This window comes from Capronia coronata, assembly GCF_000585585.1.
Source record: "Capronia coronata CBS 617.96 chromosome Unknown acBCG-supercont1.2, whole genome shotgun sequence".
NCBI classification, from domain to species: domain Eukaryota; kingdom Fungi; phylum Ascomycota; class Eurotiomycetes; order Chaetothyriales; family Herpotrichiellaceae; genus Capronia; species Capronia coronata.
The window spans coordinates 3,529,817-3,550,245 of record NW_006912894.1 but is presented as its reverse complement, the minus strand read 5'-3'; the positions used below and the strand labels follow the sequence as shown (position 1 = coordinate 3,550,245).

General features: G+C 53.1%; 4 protein-coding genes across 4 annotated transcripts; 3 read left to right on the top strand and 1 right to left on the bottom strand.

The window, feature by feature from the left end:
- Positions 1–1,258: 1,258 nt before the first annotated feature.
- Positions 1,259–2,854, top strand: A1O1_02956 (uncharacterized protein; the record flags this gene model as incomplete). Its single annotated transcript, XM_007723864.1, has 4 exons — positions 1,259–1,356; positions 1,412–1,704; positions 1,757–2,100; positions 2,198–2,854. 4 exons carry the CDS (start codon positions 1,259–1,261, stop codon positions 2,852–2,854), a joined length of 1,392 nt encoding a protein of 463 aa, XP_007722054.1.
- Positions 2,855–4,010: 1,156 nt separating this feature from the next.
- A1O1_02955 (importin subunit alpha-1) lies at positions 4,011–5,785 on the bottom strand (the record flags this gene model as incomplete). Its single annotated transcript, XM_007723863.1, has 3 exons — positions 4,011–4,925; positions 4,981–5,490; positions 5,552–5,785. 3 exons carry the CDS (start codon positions 5,783–5,785, stop codon positions 4,011–4,013), a joined length of 1,659 nt encoding a protein of 552 aa, XP_007722053.1.
- A 489-nt stretch (positions 5,786–6,274) lies between these two features.
- Positions 6,275–8,206, top strand: A1O1_02954 (uncharacterized protein; the record flags this gene model as incomplete). Its single annotated transcript, XM_007723862.1, has 1 exon — positions 6,275–8,206. One exon carries the CDS (start codon positions 6,275–6,277, stop codon positions 8,204–8,206), a length of 1,932 nt encoding a protein of 643 aa, XP_007722052.1.
- A 6,673-nt stretch (positions 8,207–14,879) lies between these two features.
- A1O1_02953 (zinc finger protein ADR1) lies at positions 14,880–18,433 on the top strand (the record flags this gene model as incomplete). Its single annotated transcript, XM_007723861.1, has 3 exons — positions 14,880–14,943; positions 14,994–18,293; positions 18,351–18,433. The coding sequence occupies 3 exons, from the start codon at positions 14,880–14,882 to the stop codon at positions 18,431–18,433; spliced, it is 3,447 nt and encodes a 1,148-aa protein (XP_007722051.1).
- Positions 18,434–20,429: the final 1,996 nt, after the last annotated feature.

Sequence of the window (20,429 nt, the reverse complement as noted above, 5' to 3'; positions counted from 1 at the left end):
TCCGACCAGGCCTTGGGTCTGACCGGCACTTGTAGGTCCAAGCATCCCCGCTCATCTCAATCAATGATGACGGATTACAACCCGGCTTCGAGAGGAGAAAGGAGAGGAGAGGGGTTCAGCATGTCCGTGGTCCATTCAGGTGCTCTGTTGCTGGCCTCCGAATCATCCACCATCCATAATACCTACCGACAGTTACCTAGGTACCTAACGTAGTAGGTGCCATGATTTCTCATCCCATGGCAAACTAACGACTCCCCAAGATTGGATTGCGGGGTACGAGGAATACATGACGGCCATAGAAGAAGCGGATGCATGGGATACGGCTTTGCCGGGATGCGCCGATAGGTACAATGTACATCATCGTCCACGTGAATGTGAGGAGGTGCCTCTCTCATTGCTGTTTCTCATCCTAACTTGCAATTGTCCAGGGCAGTCCAGTCCTTAACCTACTAGGTGGTATGCACCTTAGCCATGCAGTATAGTAAGTAGAGGATACGACAGGAGCCCTCCTCACTAGCACAGGGCCGTAGATTGCCTTGAGGCTTGGTGTTACCAGCCCACCACTTTCCCGTGGCTTCCTGATACCGTACCTTCCTTGCCTTGCTGAGGTCTCCACCGTGACTGCCACGATACTGTGGACACTGGGTAGATGGATTATTACCTTCTCTTTCCTGGTAGAAAGATAGAGAATACCATACGCAAGTCATGCCCACGCTTGCGCTGCCTTCACACTTGGGGCCAGCCCTTTGAGAAAGTTGAAACATATGGCAATGGATCAATACATGGAAGACATGGACAGCAAGACAGAGGAAGATGCCTGCCAATGGCCCTGATGCCGAAACCTTTATTAGGTTTCTCGAAGAAAGGCTGATCCATACCTCTCCGCGACACCACGATAAGACTATCGTCTCCGAGACCACTATGCTCGGCGGCATTGTCAACCTCAGCATATACCTCACAGACGAATAGAGAACTAGGGGTTCACGCCGTATATGCGAAGCAAGGTATGGAGCTGGTTGAATGAGAAGGTCAACCAAGGTCGACTTATCAGAGGAGTATGGAGACCTCGTCTTTTCGTCACCTTCACTATCGTGCGAAAACTCGTTGCTTCCTGGTTTCAGGATATCTTTCGATACGGCTGGCCGGGATTTGATGTCTCCATCCCTCATGTTCTCCCGGTCTTGATGATGGTTGCAGCAACTGTCGGATTGGAGATTTTCTCTCTCAGGACAAGCATCACGCGGGTTTAGGCTTCTTCATGAAGCTCGAGGATATCCAGTTGACTCTGGACGGTGGCGAGTGTATACCAGAGATTGTTTCTGCTCTTGTCACACTGAAGTACGAGAAGGGGGAGAAGTAAGTATTGTCTGGAACGTTTCCTCTCCTACTTCGTCGCTAATCATCTCCTTAGGAAGTCTCGGGATCACCGGACTCGACGGGTTGAGTCGTTCAAAGAACCAAGCCTCAAGACCGTCGATCTCGTCCTAATCCTCCTCGCCCACGGCCTCCGTTATGGCTTGTTCAAAGACGGCGCTACATTGGACAAAATCCTTACAGCGGCCAAAGCCCGTGGTGACCGAACTCTTCGATGGAAACATCCTGAATACCCCTTCATTCCCACCATGACTCGCCCAAGGGCTGGAATATGGATACTGTCAAGCCCGGCAAGTTATGAACAGATATGGAGTACTATCCGCAATATGGGTAACAATTCTGGATACCTACCACCCATCCTATTCTCCTAACATTTGCCGAGGTGCTGCGAAGGATCTTGTTCGACTCCAGAAGGACATCATCACTATAGCAGACGGTGGTGCCTCGAGAGCTCTAGGACATGGCGATCCGCGGTCCACTAGATGTTACAACGGACAAGAGGATGAGGCACTCGGCAAGCACAAGACTAAGCTACCAACCACGGCCATTGACAAACGGATTGTTCAGTCGGGCAATGCGTACCGAAAGCTCACCCGGCCCGATATAAAACTGTCGATCAACGGCTACTTGATACAGAACTCCGACGATGTTTATAAGGTGTTACCGCCTTCCTGCTTGCGCACCTTCCCTACAGGCACGGTGCCACCTGCCTACCATGGATTCATGGTAGCTGGATAGATTAAATAGCTTACCCCTCCTCTCCTGGTAAAGGAGAAGAGGACATACACAATTCATGCTACTACTTGCGCTGCCTTCACATAAGGGGACGACAAGACCTCTCAGTTTCTTCCTCTCACCCAAGCCAGGCAAAGAGAACGATGGAAACCACGAATGGAAGGCAGTACGAGTCCGCTACGCGGTGTCTGCATTGAGGCAACATCGCCAACAATGGGAAAAGACACAAAACGGTCCAAAAGACCAACAGTCGGATATCTACAAGCGGTTCAAAGGAAAGGATTGGGTTCCATCGACCAGACTATTATCTTCTTCTACTACTCGACCATCCTCTTCCATCCAACTCAATGATGACAACAGCAATCTCGACCTTGACGGGGATACCCTTATCCCTGACGTTCTGGACCCTGCCCTCTTCGAACCATTCGATCCTGATGTTGACGATGAAGATGAGAAGTCTTGCGAACTCTGGGATACACTGGAGTCGGCGAACATCAAGGAGTCGGCTACTAGTACATTGGCCCACGACGAGCAAGGGGAAGACCTTACTATGCAGAGTTTGGAGATGCTCTTGACGGATTTGCAACACTATCTTGCTGCTATGGAGAAGGAGGAGGTTGATCCTCTGAACCTCTCACCTGTCGAATTTGTCCACTACTTCTCTCGCTACAACATCGTTGTCAACAATCGGATCAAAGGGGGCAAAAGTGCTCCTCTCGAGAATTTCAAAGGCAGGGTCGAATAGGGTACTCCGAGGGACATACTATCGTTGTTCAAGATGATATACTTGTCGACTACAAGCGACTTTTACGGCGCGGGCGTGCACCCCTCGCATAACCAAGGTAGATATCAACTACAGGTCCAGGACTCCCAGGCTCGAGTGCATGGATTTCAAATCTTCTTGGAGGCGGCCACCCTAGCAAGCGTGGACCTACTCGTCACATTATTCCAGGCACTTGTACCGGGTGTGCTCTGAGATCCTATCGTGGGACGTGGATACCTTGGGGCTGGAGGCCGCTACGTGGCTACGGGGCTACCCACGTAGAGCGAGAGTTTGACCCCGGCAAGAGACTCAGGTTCTCCGAGGTCATGATTCGAACGGTTATGAGAGAGGGGCATGGATTACATATGGAAAATGGGAGGTGGGAGGTGAGAGGTGGCAACAGAGCATATACCAGTAAGCAGATAGTGAATATAGCCATATCACAATGATTGGGACAGAAAGATCCAAATGCAAAACTGTGTCCTTAGTGCGAGGCAAAAGAAAAGAAAAAAGAATAGAAACGGACGGGGTGAACTTGCTCGTATTTGACTAGGAAGCAGTCGACATACACTTGCAGCGGCATTGGCTTCGGCTCACTGCAATTCAAGGACTTGGTCGGACGAGACTATCCTGCCTAATTCCTCATGATCTTGTCGTGTCCCTATCTTCTTTCTCCTTCCTCCTATCTGCGCTTCATCTCCCTGCATCCGTGACGAGCCTAGAAAAGGAAGCCTGCAAATTCTCTGCCGAAAAAAACCTCTATCGCATGCTGGATCGGGGGTGAGGTGCTATGTCGAAATGTGTTGGGGGTATACATGATGGTGCATCTGGTTTGGGTCGTGGATGGTGTGGCGATCAGGATAATGGCTGGTGAATATGGTGCCGGAAACTGGGTCAAGGGGTTGCAAGGACAGGGTGGTGGCAGTGATGGTGGTGGTGGTGGTGGTGGTGGTGATTGCTGGTGTTGTGGTACATTGCAAGCAAGGTGGTGGATGTCTCACAACTGGGAAACGCTTGACCGACCGTTGCAGGTAGCCCTTAGTTGCCTGGGATCATTTCAAGGCTTGGTGACGTGCCCCGTCGGAGTGCGAACATGGGTGGCCGTGGTGGGTGTGTTGGGTTGCCGGTTCTGGATCATTTACATATCCATGGAATCATTGCCATTGGCAAAGTTGAACTGGCCTTGAGGTTGGTTCGCACCAAGTGTGAACCCGCTGGCATTGGCTTGTGGTGCGAGCTCTTCAATATCAGCGCCAGCATCCTCTTCATCCGAGAAATACCGCTCAATGATGTTGTAGGCCTTCATGTAGATCTCCTCGTTGGCATTGTTCTGGCAGTCATGGATCTTCTCCATACCACCGGCCTCTTCGATGAACAAAGCATATCGGTTGACCTGGGCCTCAGGGGCGCGTGCATCAGCCGCCTCCTTGTCCATCTCCCCAACCTTGAGAATGTTCTCCAAACCGTCCAAGGCGACTTGGATAATCTTATTATCAGGGCAAGCCAGCAGGTCGCAGAGCGGCTTGATACAGCCCTGTGACACAAGATATCTGATCTGATCCGGCTTCTGGAGACCCCCAGAGGTGGCATTGGAGATGGCCCAGCACGCTTCCTTACGGGTCTTGAAGTCTCCATTAGACAGCAGATGGATCAGAGGAGGAATGATGCCGGCATCGATGACACTCTGGATCTGAGTACTGTTGCCAGCAGTAATGTTGGAGATGGTCCAGCATGCTTCCTTGCGAATTCCATCCTTCTGGGAGCTGAGCAGAGACAGAAGCGCAGGCAATGCACCACAGTTGATAATCACTTGTGTCTGGACGTCATCGCCAGTAACAATGTTTCCAACGGAACGCAATGCAGGGGTTTGGACGGACGTCGAGGCGTGCATGAGAAGTTCGACGAGGCGTCGAGGAATGCCGGCATCAATCACAGCCTGGATCTTGTCGTTGGAACCGTCGGATAAATAGGAGATGGCCCAGCACGCATCGATGAGGACTTCGTCGTCGAGCATGTACACAAGTTTCGCGAGAACAGGGAGAGCGGGGGAAATCTAGACGTTCTGTTAGCCAACCACTCGTTCTGACTACGTCTCGAACTGTACGTACCGTATTCCAGTCTGGCTGCGGAGTCTTGCCACGACAGAAGTTGCTCAAAGTCCAGGTGGCGTTACGGAGCATGCTCAGCTTACGCCCATCAGCGATCAAGTTGAGAAGAGGCTTCAAGGCCCCTTGGCTAAGAACATAATCGCGGCAAGCCGGGCTGTCACCAGCAATGTTACCCAAAGCCCAGACCGCCTGTTCCCTAACATCCGGTTCATGACTGCTCAAGAGTTCAACAAAAATGGGCACTGCACCGGCCTCAATAACCACCTGTGTCTGTGCTGCGGAGCCGGAGGCAATGTTTGTCAAGGCCCAGGCTGCCTCAAATTGGACAAGAGTGTGAGGAGAACGGAGGAATTCGACGAAGCGACTAACGACGCCGGTTTCGATGACTTTCTCAATAGGCGGGTTGCGTTCTTTGGACAGGAGTTTTCGGAATTTGGTGGTGGCTTGGATCTGGGCGTCAATCTGATCTGAGAAAACCCCCTTGACCATTTCAGGCAGTTCTGTGCTGAGCTGATGGGAAAAGGTCAGAAGCGGCTACAGAGGAAATAGGGATGTTAAAAGATCGACTCACCTCGCTCTCAATGTTGCCGGCTTCATCGTCGCTGTCCGCCTCCGTAAGGCCGCCGATTCCGATCTCGCCATTTCCACGCTGAACCCCTCTTCGTTTGGCTAGATTCTCCTCTCTCTTCTGACGACGGATTTCGACCTGCTGTTCCTCACGTCGGCGACGCAACTCATCGGGCTTGAAGGTGTTTTTGGCCTTGAACTGGGTGCGACGATGTTCTGGGATGTATCTGTCCGCCATGACGAAAGATGATTCAGGGAAACAGACACAATCTGGTCTCAAATGGCCGATGTGGAGAGTGCAACTTGTCCCTAAGCGATGCTAGATAGGACAAGGACTGCAAATGCGAATGGAGGAGGAGTGACTGCGCAGGCTGTCAGTGATAAACAGAGCGCCAGGGTGGATAAAATGGGCAAATTGATGAAGGTGCAACTTCAACTTCAACTTCAACCTGCAGTGAGTGCAAACCGTCGTAGCGGCGGGTTCAAGTTTTGGGCGCATGCCACCAGGCTTGGCGCAAGGTCACGTGCCTGCGCGTTCCTCTCGCTCCTCGTATCGCCGTTCATTGTCTCATCAACGCGTCTAAGCGCGACCGTGCGTTCTCTACTCTGTCTGTACACCAACCATCGTCGTACACCACGCTGGAGACCATTTCTGTAACGTGCGGAGAAGATGAAGTCGCTCTGCTGCGCGTGATACCCGTGCATAGCATCTCCCGAAGACGACGAAATGGACTCAGTCCCTATTCCGACGGGTTGCATCCCCTTAAACGATGCCTTCGATCATGCCGAATTCTACAGTGTCATCGGTGTCTGCGTGGACTATTTCGAGGTGACGAAATCCAGGGGCACCGACTACATGACGACGCTCAAGTTGCACGATGCGACGTGGAACAGAGAAAATGGGTCGGGTATGAATTTCCGCCTTTTCAACGGGAACCCTTCGAACCTACCTGTCATCGGCGACCAAGGAGACGTGGTTATCTTCCGCAATTTCAAGAACATCAATCGCGGCGAGACCATGGGCATCTCCAACCGCGGCTCGAAATGGGTTGTCCTGCCAGCCACGGCGTTGGCCTCCTGTGATAATTTGCAGGATATGCACCGCCGTGCTACATGGTCCGGGAAAAACAATCCCAGCATTCCGTGGGAATTTGATATATTCAGCGAAGACGAGTTGCGGTATGCGAAATGGCTAGCAGACCAAGAAGATCCTAGTCAATGGCGCCCAGTGCTTGCCTCTACAGCGCTGCAGCGTGAGCATATCATGTCCACCAATGGAGGCAACCCGCCGCCTCGCGGCCAGAAATTCCGCTTGATAAAGGACCTTGAGGTGTCTTACAACAGGACTGGAACATATGCGGACCTTCTAGGGGAAGTGCGACACATTTACTCCGACGACTATAAAACTGACTTGCGTTTGACTGACTACACGACAAACGAGGGTCTATACGAGTTTCGCTTCGGTGACCCTGAGGCCGGCCGGGATGGTGATCTTTACGGCTACACAGACGATTCTAACAAGAAGTGGCCTGGTCCATGGGGGAGGATGACCATGACTCTGACTCTGTGGGATGCTCACCATAATTACGCCCGAGCCAATGTCAAAGAGGGCACTTTTGTGTACCTGCGCAACGTGCAGATCAAATTGGGCAGGAACGGGTCAAATTTGGAAGGATTCTGTCGAGGAGACAAAGATAATCCCAGCAGATCAAACGTCGAGGTGAGGAAGCCGCATGAGGCGCAAAGCGATGACCACATGAAATCCCTCCTAATCCGGAAACGAGAGTATGAAGAAAAGGCGAAGGCAGAAAACATTCGCTTCATACGGAATGCTCAGGCGGTGCAAAAGAGGCAAGTCGAGGAAGCAGACGAGCCAAAGAGTAAGAAGGCTCGCCTGAGAAACCGCAAGAAGAGGGAGAATAAAGTAAAGCATGATACTGGACAACGACCGGAAGGATCTGCGGCCGACACTGGGAAGTCTGTGGCCAAGTTGAATGGCAACGTCCGCTGTGAAAATGTCAATGTGCCTTGCAAAACGGTTATAGACATCCTCGATGACGATAACCTGGTACGCACAACGGCCCAGGGCACCACCTTCAAGCTTCCATTTCAGAACTGCAGGTACAGGGCGAACGTCAGGGTGGTGGATTTCTTCCCGGATGACATCGCCGACTTTGCTGCACCTCGAGAATACTCGGAGTACGATTACTTATCGGACGGCGACAACGGCCGCGACTCAGACATCGACCTCAACCAGGGTGGTGGAAATGATGTGAGTTGGGAATGGCGTTTCTTTCTGCTCGTCGAGGATGCTCGGCAGCAGCAGGCATCGCGAGACGGCCGGCCTGCGCGCATGGAACTGCTGGTTGCCAACACTGACGGCGACTACCTCCTCAACATGGAGGCCTGCGATTTGAGGAGTGATGAAAATGCGCGTGAGCTTGCGAAAGTGAAAGAGAAGCTGTTCCATCTATGGGGCGACCTTCAGGAAAAAAAGGAAGAAACCGCCATGGCCGGAGGGTCGAGTTGGAAACCTAGCGCCAGGCCTTTCCAGTGCCTGATAAAGGAGTATGGAGTGCCAACACGGACTGCCGGTGGACGGTCCAGGGACAGCTTGTCGTATGAAAGAGTATTCGGGTTGTTCGGAACGACAATCTGAGAGAGCGCTTTGGACACAAATCGATCAGATGAAAGACGGTGAATACCGCAACACCCTCAAGGATCGGAACGCCTGCTCATCTCCTGTGCCAACGCTTTCCTCCTCGCCACAAAGCAAGAATCGACGATCAACACATTGCGACAAAGTCCCATCACAGACCTGGAAAATGCGAGTGTTTGAGCGAGGACCATGTCGGCCTACGCTTATGTTGAGCCCTCTAGACTCTCTGTCTTAGTAAGAAGGAAGTTATCAGAGGCGAATGACTGCCAAAAAGGGACGCTGTCTGAGTTCGGTCAACCGATGGCGATCTGAACATTTTTGGGACAGCCAACGGGCCTAGTCGCGGCTTGGGTTGACTCGCAGGATCCATGGCATCCTGGGAGCACACTGTTGTGGAGCCGGTGCGCAAGTACATTCTTGGGCATCCCGTCAGCGGCGCGACCCACGCTCATGATGCGAAAGATATTGAATGCATTCACTTGCAGAGGTTCCACCAACCACCAACCATTCGAGCCAGTATCAGCGGCTGAGCAGAGAAAATCTGGGTGGTCTGCATCGTCGCAGCTATAGCTGCATCAGGTTATGTGTCGCATCGTCTAAGACCCCGAGCCTCAGACCTAGTGGCACAATCCATCGAGGGTGTGAAACTGCAGCGACGTGACCTACTCTACTGCATGCGAAGGTTGCAAACTCACCATGTGGTGTATGCCATCGTCATCCTGGAAGGGAAGGTCCTATTGTTTTACCGGCGAAAACGATGTCATGATGCCGCATGATGGAGACAAAACTCGCGTTACGAAACGCTGAATGCTACCCACTTTGAAGTCGCGAAGTTTTCCCAACAAATTGCAACGCAAATGAACACGAGGATCGAGTAAATGCTTCGCCTAGGGCACGTTCATGTTGCAATGTCGTTCGATTTGGATATGCCATTACGTGACTTGTACGACAAGGACACTGGACGTCGGCGTTGAGACCGTTCCCTCGTTGAGGTGTGGTGTGTTCGTTCTCAGGGGCATATGGCTTACTTGCTTCCTCCCAATGGCTAAGCTCAGCATCAATGCTGCCAGGATAGCCTGATGGCTGCAGATGCATGCTTAGAGAGGAGAGCGGGCTGGGCCTGGCATAACGACCGTCGTCGTCGAACCAAGGCCTGGAGGACTTGCGAAGTCGCATGCCCGGCCTTATCGTTTGTACGATTTGTACGGCAGACAAACTGTTCAGGAATGCCGCACATCCAATCACGAACCCGGAGACTTGGGAGCGGCTCAGCCGCTAGGTGCGTCCGATTCTCGTACTTCCACCACGCCCGGACAAAGGACGGCGGCTGCAATCGGCTAAAGCTGGACATTGGGCTGTACTGCAGTTCAATGAAGTACTTGCCAGCTTTATGAGCGCGGACTCCACTCGCCTTCTCAGGCTCGGGCGTTGTCCGATTCACAGCTTCTGGTTGCGTGCATTGTGTTCTCATGGAGCCACAACAGGGTGGGGTTACTGCAGAAGAGCTGCCTCAAGCATCATGATCAATTGGGAACGTGGATGTCCACTTGATCTGCAAAAATTCTAATCCCTCGATGCTCGGTCGAGTCAGTCAAAATAGCCCCTCAGTTGACCCTCGCCACAGATCTGTGGTCCTCTAGCCTTTGGCAGACTCTAGACTCTGCGGATCAGTCGCCAGTCATCTTGAAGCCCGCACCCTCCGAGGAATGCTCAAGGGTATCTTGTTTGGCTCCGTCAGTGGTCTTGAAGCACAAGAACGACCCTCAGCCGCTGATGTAATGCGCCTGATCATCGACTTCGTTGACGGCGTGCGAAAGGTCCATGCCGGTCTGGAGGATCAATACTGTGTATGTAGTTGCCTATGAGTCTGGGCGAAATGATCACCCAATTGCATTCGGACGACAGACCTCAACTTCGAATGTTGCCGGCACCTGGGGAATATGCAGGGAGGAGCATCGATCGAAGAACTTTGACGGCCAGGATCAGAGTGCCTTTCTTCCCGTCCCGACCGCCCTAGCTATGTGGCCATGCAATGTTTGTGGCCTGCTGGACATTCAATCCAATCAGCCACACAAGACACAATCGAGCTAAACAGCGAGGCCAGCCTCCGTTCGGCGCCAATTTGAGTTGTCGGATGCCGCTGGTCGTTACGGCTCAGAAAGTTAAGCGTACCTCGTGGAGTCCCAAGGCCAACGTGGAGGGTCAGGTGTTCACATCGAAAGATCGTTTCAAGCCACGGCTATTGGCCGAGCCTTGAAATCTTGTGGCGGCCTTTTGTGTACATCTTCCTAAGGTCTTGCTCCAGAGTACTCCGAGTCCCTGTGGCCACTTGCCAAGGACTGGTCGCTATGTCCACGTCGTGAGACTGTACGACTCGTGTACAGAGCCACGACGCCGCCACCAGGATCTGTCTAGACTCTTCACCGGACAGTACTTCCAGTCAGGACGCCCAAAGATCAAGCAGTCATGTTGGCCCTTCACCATGAGCGGGACCCTGTATGACAACGCTCAGGCTCATACTATGGCAGTCATACAATGGGACAAGGTGTTGTCCTTGAAAACATCCGCAGCCAGCAGAAGTTTGACTGCCTCAACTTCTGATGCATTCTCCAGGAAGGACACGAGGCCATTTTCTCTCTGCCGCGTGGTAAGAGCATCTACCCAGCAGATTGTGCAGTGAGCAGTGACATAGGACTCAACGTAAGCGATGGACACTTGTTAGGCCTGATAGAGTTAGGCTAAGGAGGACCATTCATGGTCACTTTAGCCTTGGGGCTGGAGACCGCCGATCGTGGGAATGGCGCCGCGCCTTGTCTGTGTTGGCTACAGCACATCCATCCCCGAGCCGTCTCATGACCACCCCAGATTTGCACTCGGTTTCAGGAATAGAACAGACACACGGACTAACTTCTTGACAAGGGGGGGTGCACTGGTGCAGGAGTGACTTCTCTTCTTCACATACAGAGTCGAGATGGTTTGTGTACACACAGAAGGCTTTGCCATCTTTCCAGTGCCCGATGCAGGAAGGTGGATGGTGGAAGAAGGCAAGATGATCCCAGTCAAAGTCAGGCTAGCTATGTTGGATGTCGCATGCGCGGATAATCTTCCTTTCCCTGGAGGTCGCTGTGGCTGTGGAAGCTATGGACGCCGGATGTTGCGGACCTTGTTGAGCACGTATGGCGTCAACAGGCATCCATCCCCGTAAGACATAATTTGACTGAGCACTTTTGTGAACGGTGTGGAGAGAATGAGCTACCATACTCGGCTCTCTTTTGATATCTCATCTCGTGCGTGAATTCTAGCTCTTCGAGCGCGGCATGATCGTTGGCAGGACCTGGAGACATGACTGCGCAGTTCGCCTCCGGGTTGTTTGTGACAGGCAGGGTCAAGGATGAGTATGTGACAGCCGCCAACGGCAGAGTAGCTTCAAGATTTGGAACGGAGCCGCCGCAGTGGGTGCACAAGGATCATCGAAGGAGCAACTCATGAGGGAGCATTTCGGACTAACGTGCACCGGGGTCAAGGACGGGCAGCCCTCGAAAGATGTGACCACTGCGAAAGTGTATCGTGAGGTTGTAGCTGTAGACGGACTCGGCCTCCGATTCCTCAATCTGCACGACCGGCTGAGAGGACAGTTGTGGATGTGGATGCGAACGAGAACAAGACCTGGGAATTGAAACTGTCCACTGCAGTTCGGCGCTCATCATTGCCATTGGTGTACTCCCAGCTAGATGTGCCACCGAAGGAAACGGGAAGTCTGCTTGAGGTACCTTGGGTAGGAGACAGGCAGAGAGAGACAGGCCACGAGCGTTGATCTCAGAACCCCGGAGATGAGCTGCATACGTTAGGGAGGGTTACCTGCGTTAGCCTGAGAACAGTCTGGAGCATGGAAAGCACCTGGGGAAATCCCTGACTACTCTCCAAAAGTCAAGCTGCTTGACCAGGGCGGCTTTGCACTTGGTCTATCCTGTATGCGGTATACTATTAGGTGGCTAGACACCTTTGAAGATTAAGTGGTAGGGTCGGAGTCGAGCGTTGGTTGGCAGAGGCGGCACCTTGTAGGCGAGCAGGACGCTGGCAAGGGCCGTGGAAACCCGCTAGATGGATGACCGACCAGAGCATCAACGTGGCTCGCAACAGCCAGCGAAGGGATTTTGTTCTGTTTCTGTTTCTGTTCCTGTTCTGTCGTGTTCGCGCAGCTCAGCTGTCACGTCACGGTTTGGAAAATGCTGGGAAGGCAGATGATTCGCAGCAAAAAATTCAACAGGCGAGCAAGTTTATTGGGTGGTGGATCTCCACTTGGAGTTGATTGCTTCTGTCTTGGTTCCTGCCTGGTTAGGTGAACTCGCTGCCTAGGGGCCCAAGTCTCAGGTACCTCAGCTTGAGAGCCTGCTGAATCCGAACCTGGGGTCCTACCTACCTCTTGAGGTACCTACGGTGGGTTCCTAGGTTGACTTGCAGGGGACATTTTGGCAGGAAAGGTTAGATGGGCAGGTAGGAATGTCGTCCGTTGTGTTAGATTTCGGGGTCCAACCCCCTGTGGCCTGGGGGATCTGCTCCCCACTCAGTGGGCAGTGTTCTGACAAGTTTGGACTTCAGATCTGTGGAGCTGGGAAGTCGTCCTGTGACCATGACCAGCCCCACGGCTACCCATCGGGGCTGCGAACCACTGGCACCCAGCTATCACTGCCATCATTGTCCAGAGCACGGATATGGAACTCCCACAGTCTCACGACTCGATATACGCAGCAACAGTGAACAACATCTATCTACCTAATGAAGACGTCGGCCGACGAGAGACCTATTCGTAGCGGCCTTTTGGATATTGTCATACTAGTAATCAGTACTATGGAGCTGGACGAACTTGATGTAGACGTAGTTACAAATTGATACATTATCATTTGCTCGTCTTTCAGCAGACACGAAAGAAAACTGCAATTGAGCTGCGTACCTACCAACTAACCTACAGAGGAGACTATTTCTTACCCTACAATAGTACTACTGTCACTCAATAGCCGTTCCTGGAAGTACTCGGATGCTGCTAGTGGTGGTACCTCCGGTGCAAAAATTTGGACGGTGCACGGCACCAGTCCAGCATGGCAGTGCTCGGACTGGCTCACCTAGAGTTGCGAAATTGTGAAGCTGAAGCTGCAGGATGCAGTCACTGTACTCTCTGGTGGTGGGGAGGCGACGTACGCTAACCCACATTTAGGGGTCCTTAGGGCTCTTGAGGCCTATAAGGAGCCGACCAGGATTCAATTTAGCCTGCCTGGGGTTTGTGCCTGGGGTAAATGAACGGCAAGAGTCCGCTGTGGGTTTGTGCCGCTGTGGTGCGCCAATTATCATCAATCCACTCACTACCACTGCCACTGCCCATCCAATCCGCCTGGAGCCAGCACCCGGAGGCGGACGGCGACCCTCAAGAATCCACCTAAAGGTGCCGCCAGAGAGCGAACAACCGCGACGACTATCACCGCCACTACAACCGAACGCTTGCTTCAATTCATTCACGTTCAAGTGGTCGACCGCACTGCACCCCTCCATCCCTCATTTCATTCTATCACGACCTCGAAACTGGTGCATTTTGTAAGAGAAGACCTGCTTCCTTCACACTGTGCTCGCTCATCACTACCGCACCAGACAGCCGCCGGTGCTGCAACCTCGGAAAGCCCACGAACTTGTGGCCCAAGTTGAGCCACTCACGTCGAGTCTTCTCCTGCAAACCGTTTGTCTTGAAGACCCCTCCGCAGGCATAGCTTCTACCCCAGACTTACCTTGTCCATCATACCTACTACTACGCAACGATCCTCGGTCTGAACGACCCTGCATTTGACCGGCGTCCTTCAAAGGCGCGGCGACCGTCCAGCCCACTACGATTCCATAACAAACGGTTTCCTGCCTGACACGACAGTCTACCAATCCTACCGCTCGTCGTTACGGTGCAGACGCAACGCCGCTGCTAACCACTCTCAATTCCCATCCCACCTACCACCTCCAAACTCTGAAAAGGCTGGTCGACCTGCTTTGCCCGTACCATACTCTCAGAAATTCCGCCAGTCTCCCCGGAATATCTGTCTCTCTGGTGTATCATACTTACCTCTGTACCTCTTAGGTGAGTCTATTGATAGCCCAAGTGAGGGTGCCTCAGATCTGTCCATGGGCCTAGCCTAGCTCAATACTCGCTTCAAACGCTGATATCGCTCGCAGGGAAAATTCTGGTCCATGTTATCTGGGCTTTGGCGATTGAACTTCACGACTTTCTCCTTCTGGCTTGTTGTATAGTTTTACTTGGACCGCGATCTGAGATTCCGTTCTCTGGCGTTGCCGTGTGACACTACGAAATTTGTGAATTTGTGCCGCTACCAGTCGACGGCATCCTCCCGTCATCGCCAGCCGCGATCGATTCCCTCTCTTGCTGCACGACAGCGAGTACATGGCACGCTGAGTTCAGAACTCGAGACGTCTCCCAATCAATAGGACAATCAGCTGTCAGGATCTAGCATATGTTAACCGATCAAACGTGCCAGTGTCTCCTGTGGTCTGCGTGATTATCGGGACGAGAAGACTGAAGAGCTTGGGCTTTGTACAAGACTTACTATACAGTCAGCAAGCTTAAAGGCCTCCTGAGCAGATGGCAGCTGCTTTTAAGGATACAAGGCCGGATATGGCTGTCATGACCGCAACTTCGCCTGAAGTCGGCTCGGCCGAGAATATGGATGTCAACGAGCCTGGAATGGGTAAGTTAACACAGATCGTTATCCTCTTACTTTCTCTAAACCTATGCCAGTTCCCCCTGAGAGCACAGCTCCCTCCACGAGCGAATTCGTCGCCCCCATTCAGTCATCGAAGTCAAGGTTCCCTCCTCCCAAAACGGACAAACCCCGCCCACACGTGTGTACCACCTGCATGCGGTCTTTCGCTCGTCTGGAGCACTTGAAACGTCACGAGCGATCCCATACGAAGGAGAAACCATTTCAATGTCCAGAATGTGCGCGATGCTTTGCCAGGCGGGATCTGCTGCTGAGGCATCAACAAAAGCTCCACTCGTCCACCACTCCGTCCTCGCGTCCCCGGGCTGGCCGGCGAGAAAGTGCTGCTGGAGTGGCCACCGGGCGTGTGCGCAAGAATTCCACGGCAAATGGGGCACCTTCGATGAGGCCCAGGGCAAATACTCTCAGTCACGTGGACTCTTCTACCATCGGCATGCTGGGTGACTCGACTCGAAGCCTAGGTCGCACGTTCGCACCTGGCCAGGATCATCACAACAGTGTGGGCAGCTTGTCTTCGCCTTCGGGTTACGCCTACCGAGGTGGAATTGCCAATAGCCAAAACTTCCATCTTCCCAAGCTAGACACCCAGGGGCTTCCCGTCGATCTTTCCAGCGGCTTGCGTACAGCGCCACCTTTTGGGGGCTTTGGTGCTGAGTTTGGTATGAACTTGGATTCGGACCAGGGGGATACTATCAACCCACACGCGCTCCATATGACCGGCCTACATGGTCTAGGGTTGGATCCCTCATCCGTATCCTTCCAACAAATGTTACATGGGATGGCAGCTTCTCATGCTATTGCTGACGATGACACGAGCTTTGACTGGATAGCACAAGGGTTCGAAAACCAGATGTCCTTTGTGCAGGCCAATGAGAATGCAATAGACGACTCTTCCCCTTCGGCAATGAGTACCAACAGCCCGCCGGGTATGAACGATTTCACAAACGACCCAACCCTTACAGCAATGCAACAAACTGCAGCTTCCAGTAATACTCTGTGGCCTAACACCCTCACAACGCAGGGACCTATGGTGAACAGTCCTCTCAGCATGGATCTGATGTCCAACTTCACAGAGATGATGCATGGCCCAGTCGAGACCATCTCCCCAAAATCATTGTTGCCCCATGGGACAACATTGGACATGAACCTACCAACTCCTCCCGAATTTGGATCCCTAGACCTGTCGGCAATGCAGGCTGGGATGCACTTCAACGGGTTTCAATTACCACTCATGACGGATGGCCCCCTTTCCAGCTCATCGACTGCATCCATGGATAGCAGCCTTCATCAAAGTTCGGTGACTACGATGTCTTCGGAGTTGGTGAGTGACCATGTTCGGAACGTTCTGATCGCTGGGCTTTCCCAGGATGCCGGCTTCGGACAGCGGAGGTACTCGCAGTCAGCAACCAACCCGCGGCTGTCTCCTGGCTCTGGCTCTCGCACGACAGGGTTCAATGCGAGCACATTCCCGAGCACCTACGACCTTCAGCGGTACGTAACGGCGTACATGAAATACTTCCATCCTCACCTTCCGTTTCTCCATGTTGCTTCTCTCAACTTCGAATCCCCGGAATATTCAACTCCTATCCGGTTGGTATCAAGCCAATCGCAGTTCGGCAAAACAACCGTCGCCGGCGGAGGTAGCTGTCTCATATTATCGATTGCAGCTATCGGCGCGCTGTACGAACACGAGGTTTCGCAGTCCAAAGGCCTATTTGAAGGTGCGAAGCGTCTCATCAGCAGCTACCTGGAAGAACGGCGCAAATCCAACATGACCAAGACACAATTTGCCCCACGACATTCTACCGAAAGAGACGACACACCGCTTTGGCTAGTCCAGGCTATGTTATTGAACGTGATATACGGCCACAATTGTGGTGACAAGACTGCCGCCGAGTTGGCGAGCAATCATTGTGCAGCCCTGGTCAGCCTTGCACGTGGTGCCGAACTTGCGCGGCCTTCGCAATCGGAGGCCGGGCATCAAGGCCCCTCCGCCGGCAACTATACGACTGGAATGCTGCACAACGGGTGGAATACCATGCTCATTGAGACGGACGACTCTGACTGGCTGGAGTGGAAAGGTACAGAGGAACGCAAACGGACACTGTATGCTGTCTTCATCCTCTCAAGCATGCTGGTGACAGCATACAACCACCCTCCAGCCCTCACGAATTCCGAGATCCGCCTCAACTTGCCATGCGACGAAGAGCTCTGGGCAGCCGAGTCAGCTCAGGCGTGGCGGAATCTGGGAGGGACCGCAACCGCAGAGGCCAGCTGTGCCACCTTCGCCGATTCGTTGACCCACCTTCTCATGGCTGCTCAGCGGCAGAGGCAGCATAGCAGCGGCCACGGTTCACACGGACCTGCCAATGAGCCACAGCTCAAGCCCAGTACGTTTGGCTGCCTGATCTTGGTCAACGCTTTGCACAACTATATTTGGGAAACTCGTCAACGACATCTGGGACGGCAATGGAACACCAGCGAGACCGAACAAATGCACGCTCATATTGAACCAGCACTCCGTGCATGGCAAGCTGCGTGGGCGAGCAATCCTAGCCACAGTCTTGAGCGCCCAAATCCTTTTGGGGCAGGCCCTTTGTCTGCTGATTGTATCCCTTTGCTCGACCTTGCATACGTGCGCCTCTTTGTCAATTTTGGAAGGTCGAAGGAAGCCTTCTGGCAGCGTGACTACGATGCAATGGCCGAAGAACTTGCCAAGGGTCCGGAGTCCAGTCATGGCTCTGAAACATCGGCCGGGGCAAAGAGCCATGCTTCTCCGGTCAGCAAACTGGAGGATAAGGGCGAGGGCCAGACAATATCATCTACGCAGGCTGAGGCTGACCCGGACATCCTTCGAAACCTCGGAGCGGAAGTTGGAACGTCTCAGCAGTCGCGGCGCGAGCGGTATCTCCGAAAAGCAGGCTTCTACGCAGCGGATTCGCTGTCAATGTCCGACCGACTGGGCCTCGGCTTTGTAGAGCATACTTCTCGGGAGCTGCCAACGCAGTCAGCCATGTGCGCATTTGACTGTGCGCAGGTGCTGGCTGAGTGGGTTGCGACTGTGCAGGAGCGGGTAGGGAAGTATCTTGGAGTCATTGGTCGAGATGAAGTGAACCTGATGGAGGTGCCTGGTATCCTACTCCTGGAGGACGAAGATAGGAAACTGATTCACAAGATCACGGAGATCCTGAGCAGTGCTGAGGCGAAGCTTGAATCACGAGGCGGTTTCGACCTTGGAGGTGCTCGAGAAGGCGGACACGGAAGCAGGATACTGGTGCTAACAGCACGTCTACTTGAAAGAGATGCTGTTTGGCCAGGTGAGTGCCGCCATTATATCGTCCTGGATGGCAACCTATACTAACCCCAACATGCAGTTTTCAAGCTCATGGCCCGTTCGCTCGAGACTCAAGCCGGGCACATCAAAGAACGAGCATTGGCCTCTGTGGCTCATCCCTGACGCTACGAATCATCTGCAGCAGATGGCACAGGGCGGCTTTCGGCTGCACTTTTCGGTTTCGGGAACGAGCTCGACTCAAAATGATGTGGCGGTACATATGAGTTGTGAGGACATACGATTGCAACATACCCCTTCACATACGATAACTACGAGAACAAATTTCGGATGCGATCAGTGGCCTGGGTTTGCAAAAGTGCGGTATTGTTGATATTTCCATGGAGGTACCATCGAGCAGGACGGAAAAAATTACATGCGATCGCTACACGAGATTCTTTTTTGAATCACTGCGGTGAGGCGATCGCGGGACCTGATGGTACAGGTAGAAAGTAGGTACAGACGCCCGAAGACAGGCCATCAGCTTGTCCAAGAATGGCTCGCTATAACCATCTGGATGACTCCAAGAGCATCGCCACTAGCCGAGATGACCGGTGGAAAGAGAGTCAGGCTTGGATATGCCATGAATGAAAGATCAAGGGACGGCGCGTGTGCTGGTGGGCTCTTTGAAGGCCGAGACTATCAGACTCAAAGCTCCAAGACGATGTTCCTCGGTAGATGAACAGTGCTTGCGTCCCGTCAATGACTTTCCATCAAGACCTGCAGATAGGTATACAGTGCGTGCGTAGCTTCAACCTTGTTCCAGCGTTGGAAGCGGCCACATCTGGGTGCAAAAAGTACGTGGGATTCGTAGCGAGAGAAGGACCTTGGTTAGGTTCTTTCGGTGGTCGACGGACGGTAGGGGGTTAGGAGGCAGCCATCTAGCTAAGGTAGGACCAGCAGCTCAGTGTCAAGATGAAGCGAGTTGGAATAGGAGAGAGCACGAAGCCTACAGTCATTAAATTGCGAGATAGAAAGGTACATGTAGGCTCTTCGGCCGAATATCAGAATGATGAGGTCGACGCAGCTGTCAACCGTCGAGGTCGTCCCACTGCACTGTATCATGGCGCGTCAGTTCCAAGGATGCCAAGCCCCGTCGGTGTCTTGGATCGGGCGAATTTGGGAGGCTGCGGCACCCACGATTATTCTTACTAGTATGATTGGGCGGCGCAGCCGTGGACAGGCATCTCCAGGCGTCTCCAGGCAATCTTCAGCCTCTTAGCCATCACCGCTTCACCTATTTGATGCCTAGGTACGGAGTTATGACCTATAACCCCAGCTTGTCTCGCTGTTTGATTCCACCACTGCCGCCTGTCACGACGTACTACCACTACAGAGTACTGTCTGGGCCTTCGACCAGGTGCTCTATCACTCTACCACAGGCCGAATACACACGGGTATCCTTGTGAGGCTTCATCTTGTTGAACTGGCCGTGAAAAGACCCCAAAAAGCGAACACGTCTTACTACGCACCTCCCACTTCCCCCCTCCCTCCCCCCACAGGCTTCGACTACTTCCGCAGCCGGCCGGCTACACAAGGACACTATAGAACTTTCGACACTACTCCATAGTCACCAATCACCCCCAAGAGACGACAGGCTGTGCCTAAGGAGCCTTCCGAGAATCTGGCTTGCGGTGGAGTGGGGTTGGTTCGCACGCCGGAGACGGAGACGAGAATCCTCAGCCCAGGCCCGTGACAGGGATCTCTTAATCTCTGATCAACACGCCGAGTCCTTCAACTTCGACACTTGCTCGCTTCTCTCGCTTTGCTTTTCCTCTCGCCGCAACTTGGCAGACAGTCTTTGCTTTTCTTTTTCTTTTCTTGAGGGCATCAAGCTCTCCTTGGCCTGAGCGAGCTTCGATCACTACTCCTCTGGTGCATCCAACTTGATCCTCGTACGAGTCTGTCGCGCTCCTCCGTTCGTCCATTGCAACTATCCTGTTCGCTTGCAAAATCCGCTTTTATCGGTCCTTACTTCCTCTTCACCGAGGACGAAGCCAGAGCCTTTGTCTGCCTCCGGTCTTTCACTCTTACACGGCTTCTCGGGCCGCTGTCCTTGAGCTTCGGCTTTGCAGCTATTGCACGGCCTCACCGTTTCTCGAATGCGGCGGATAATACACTA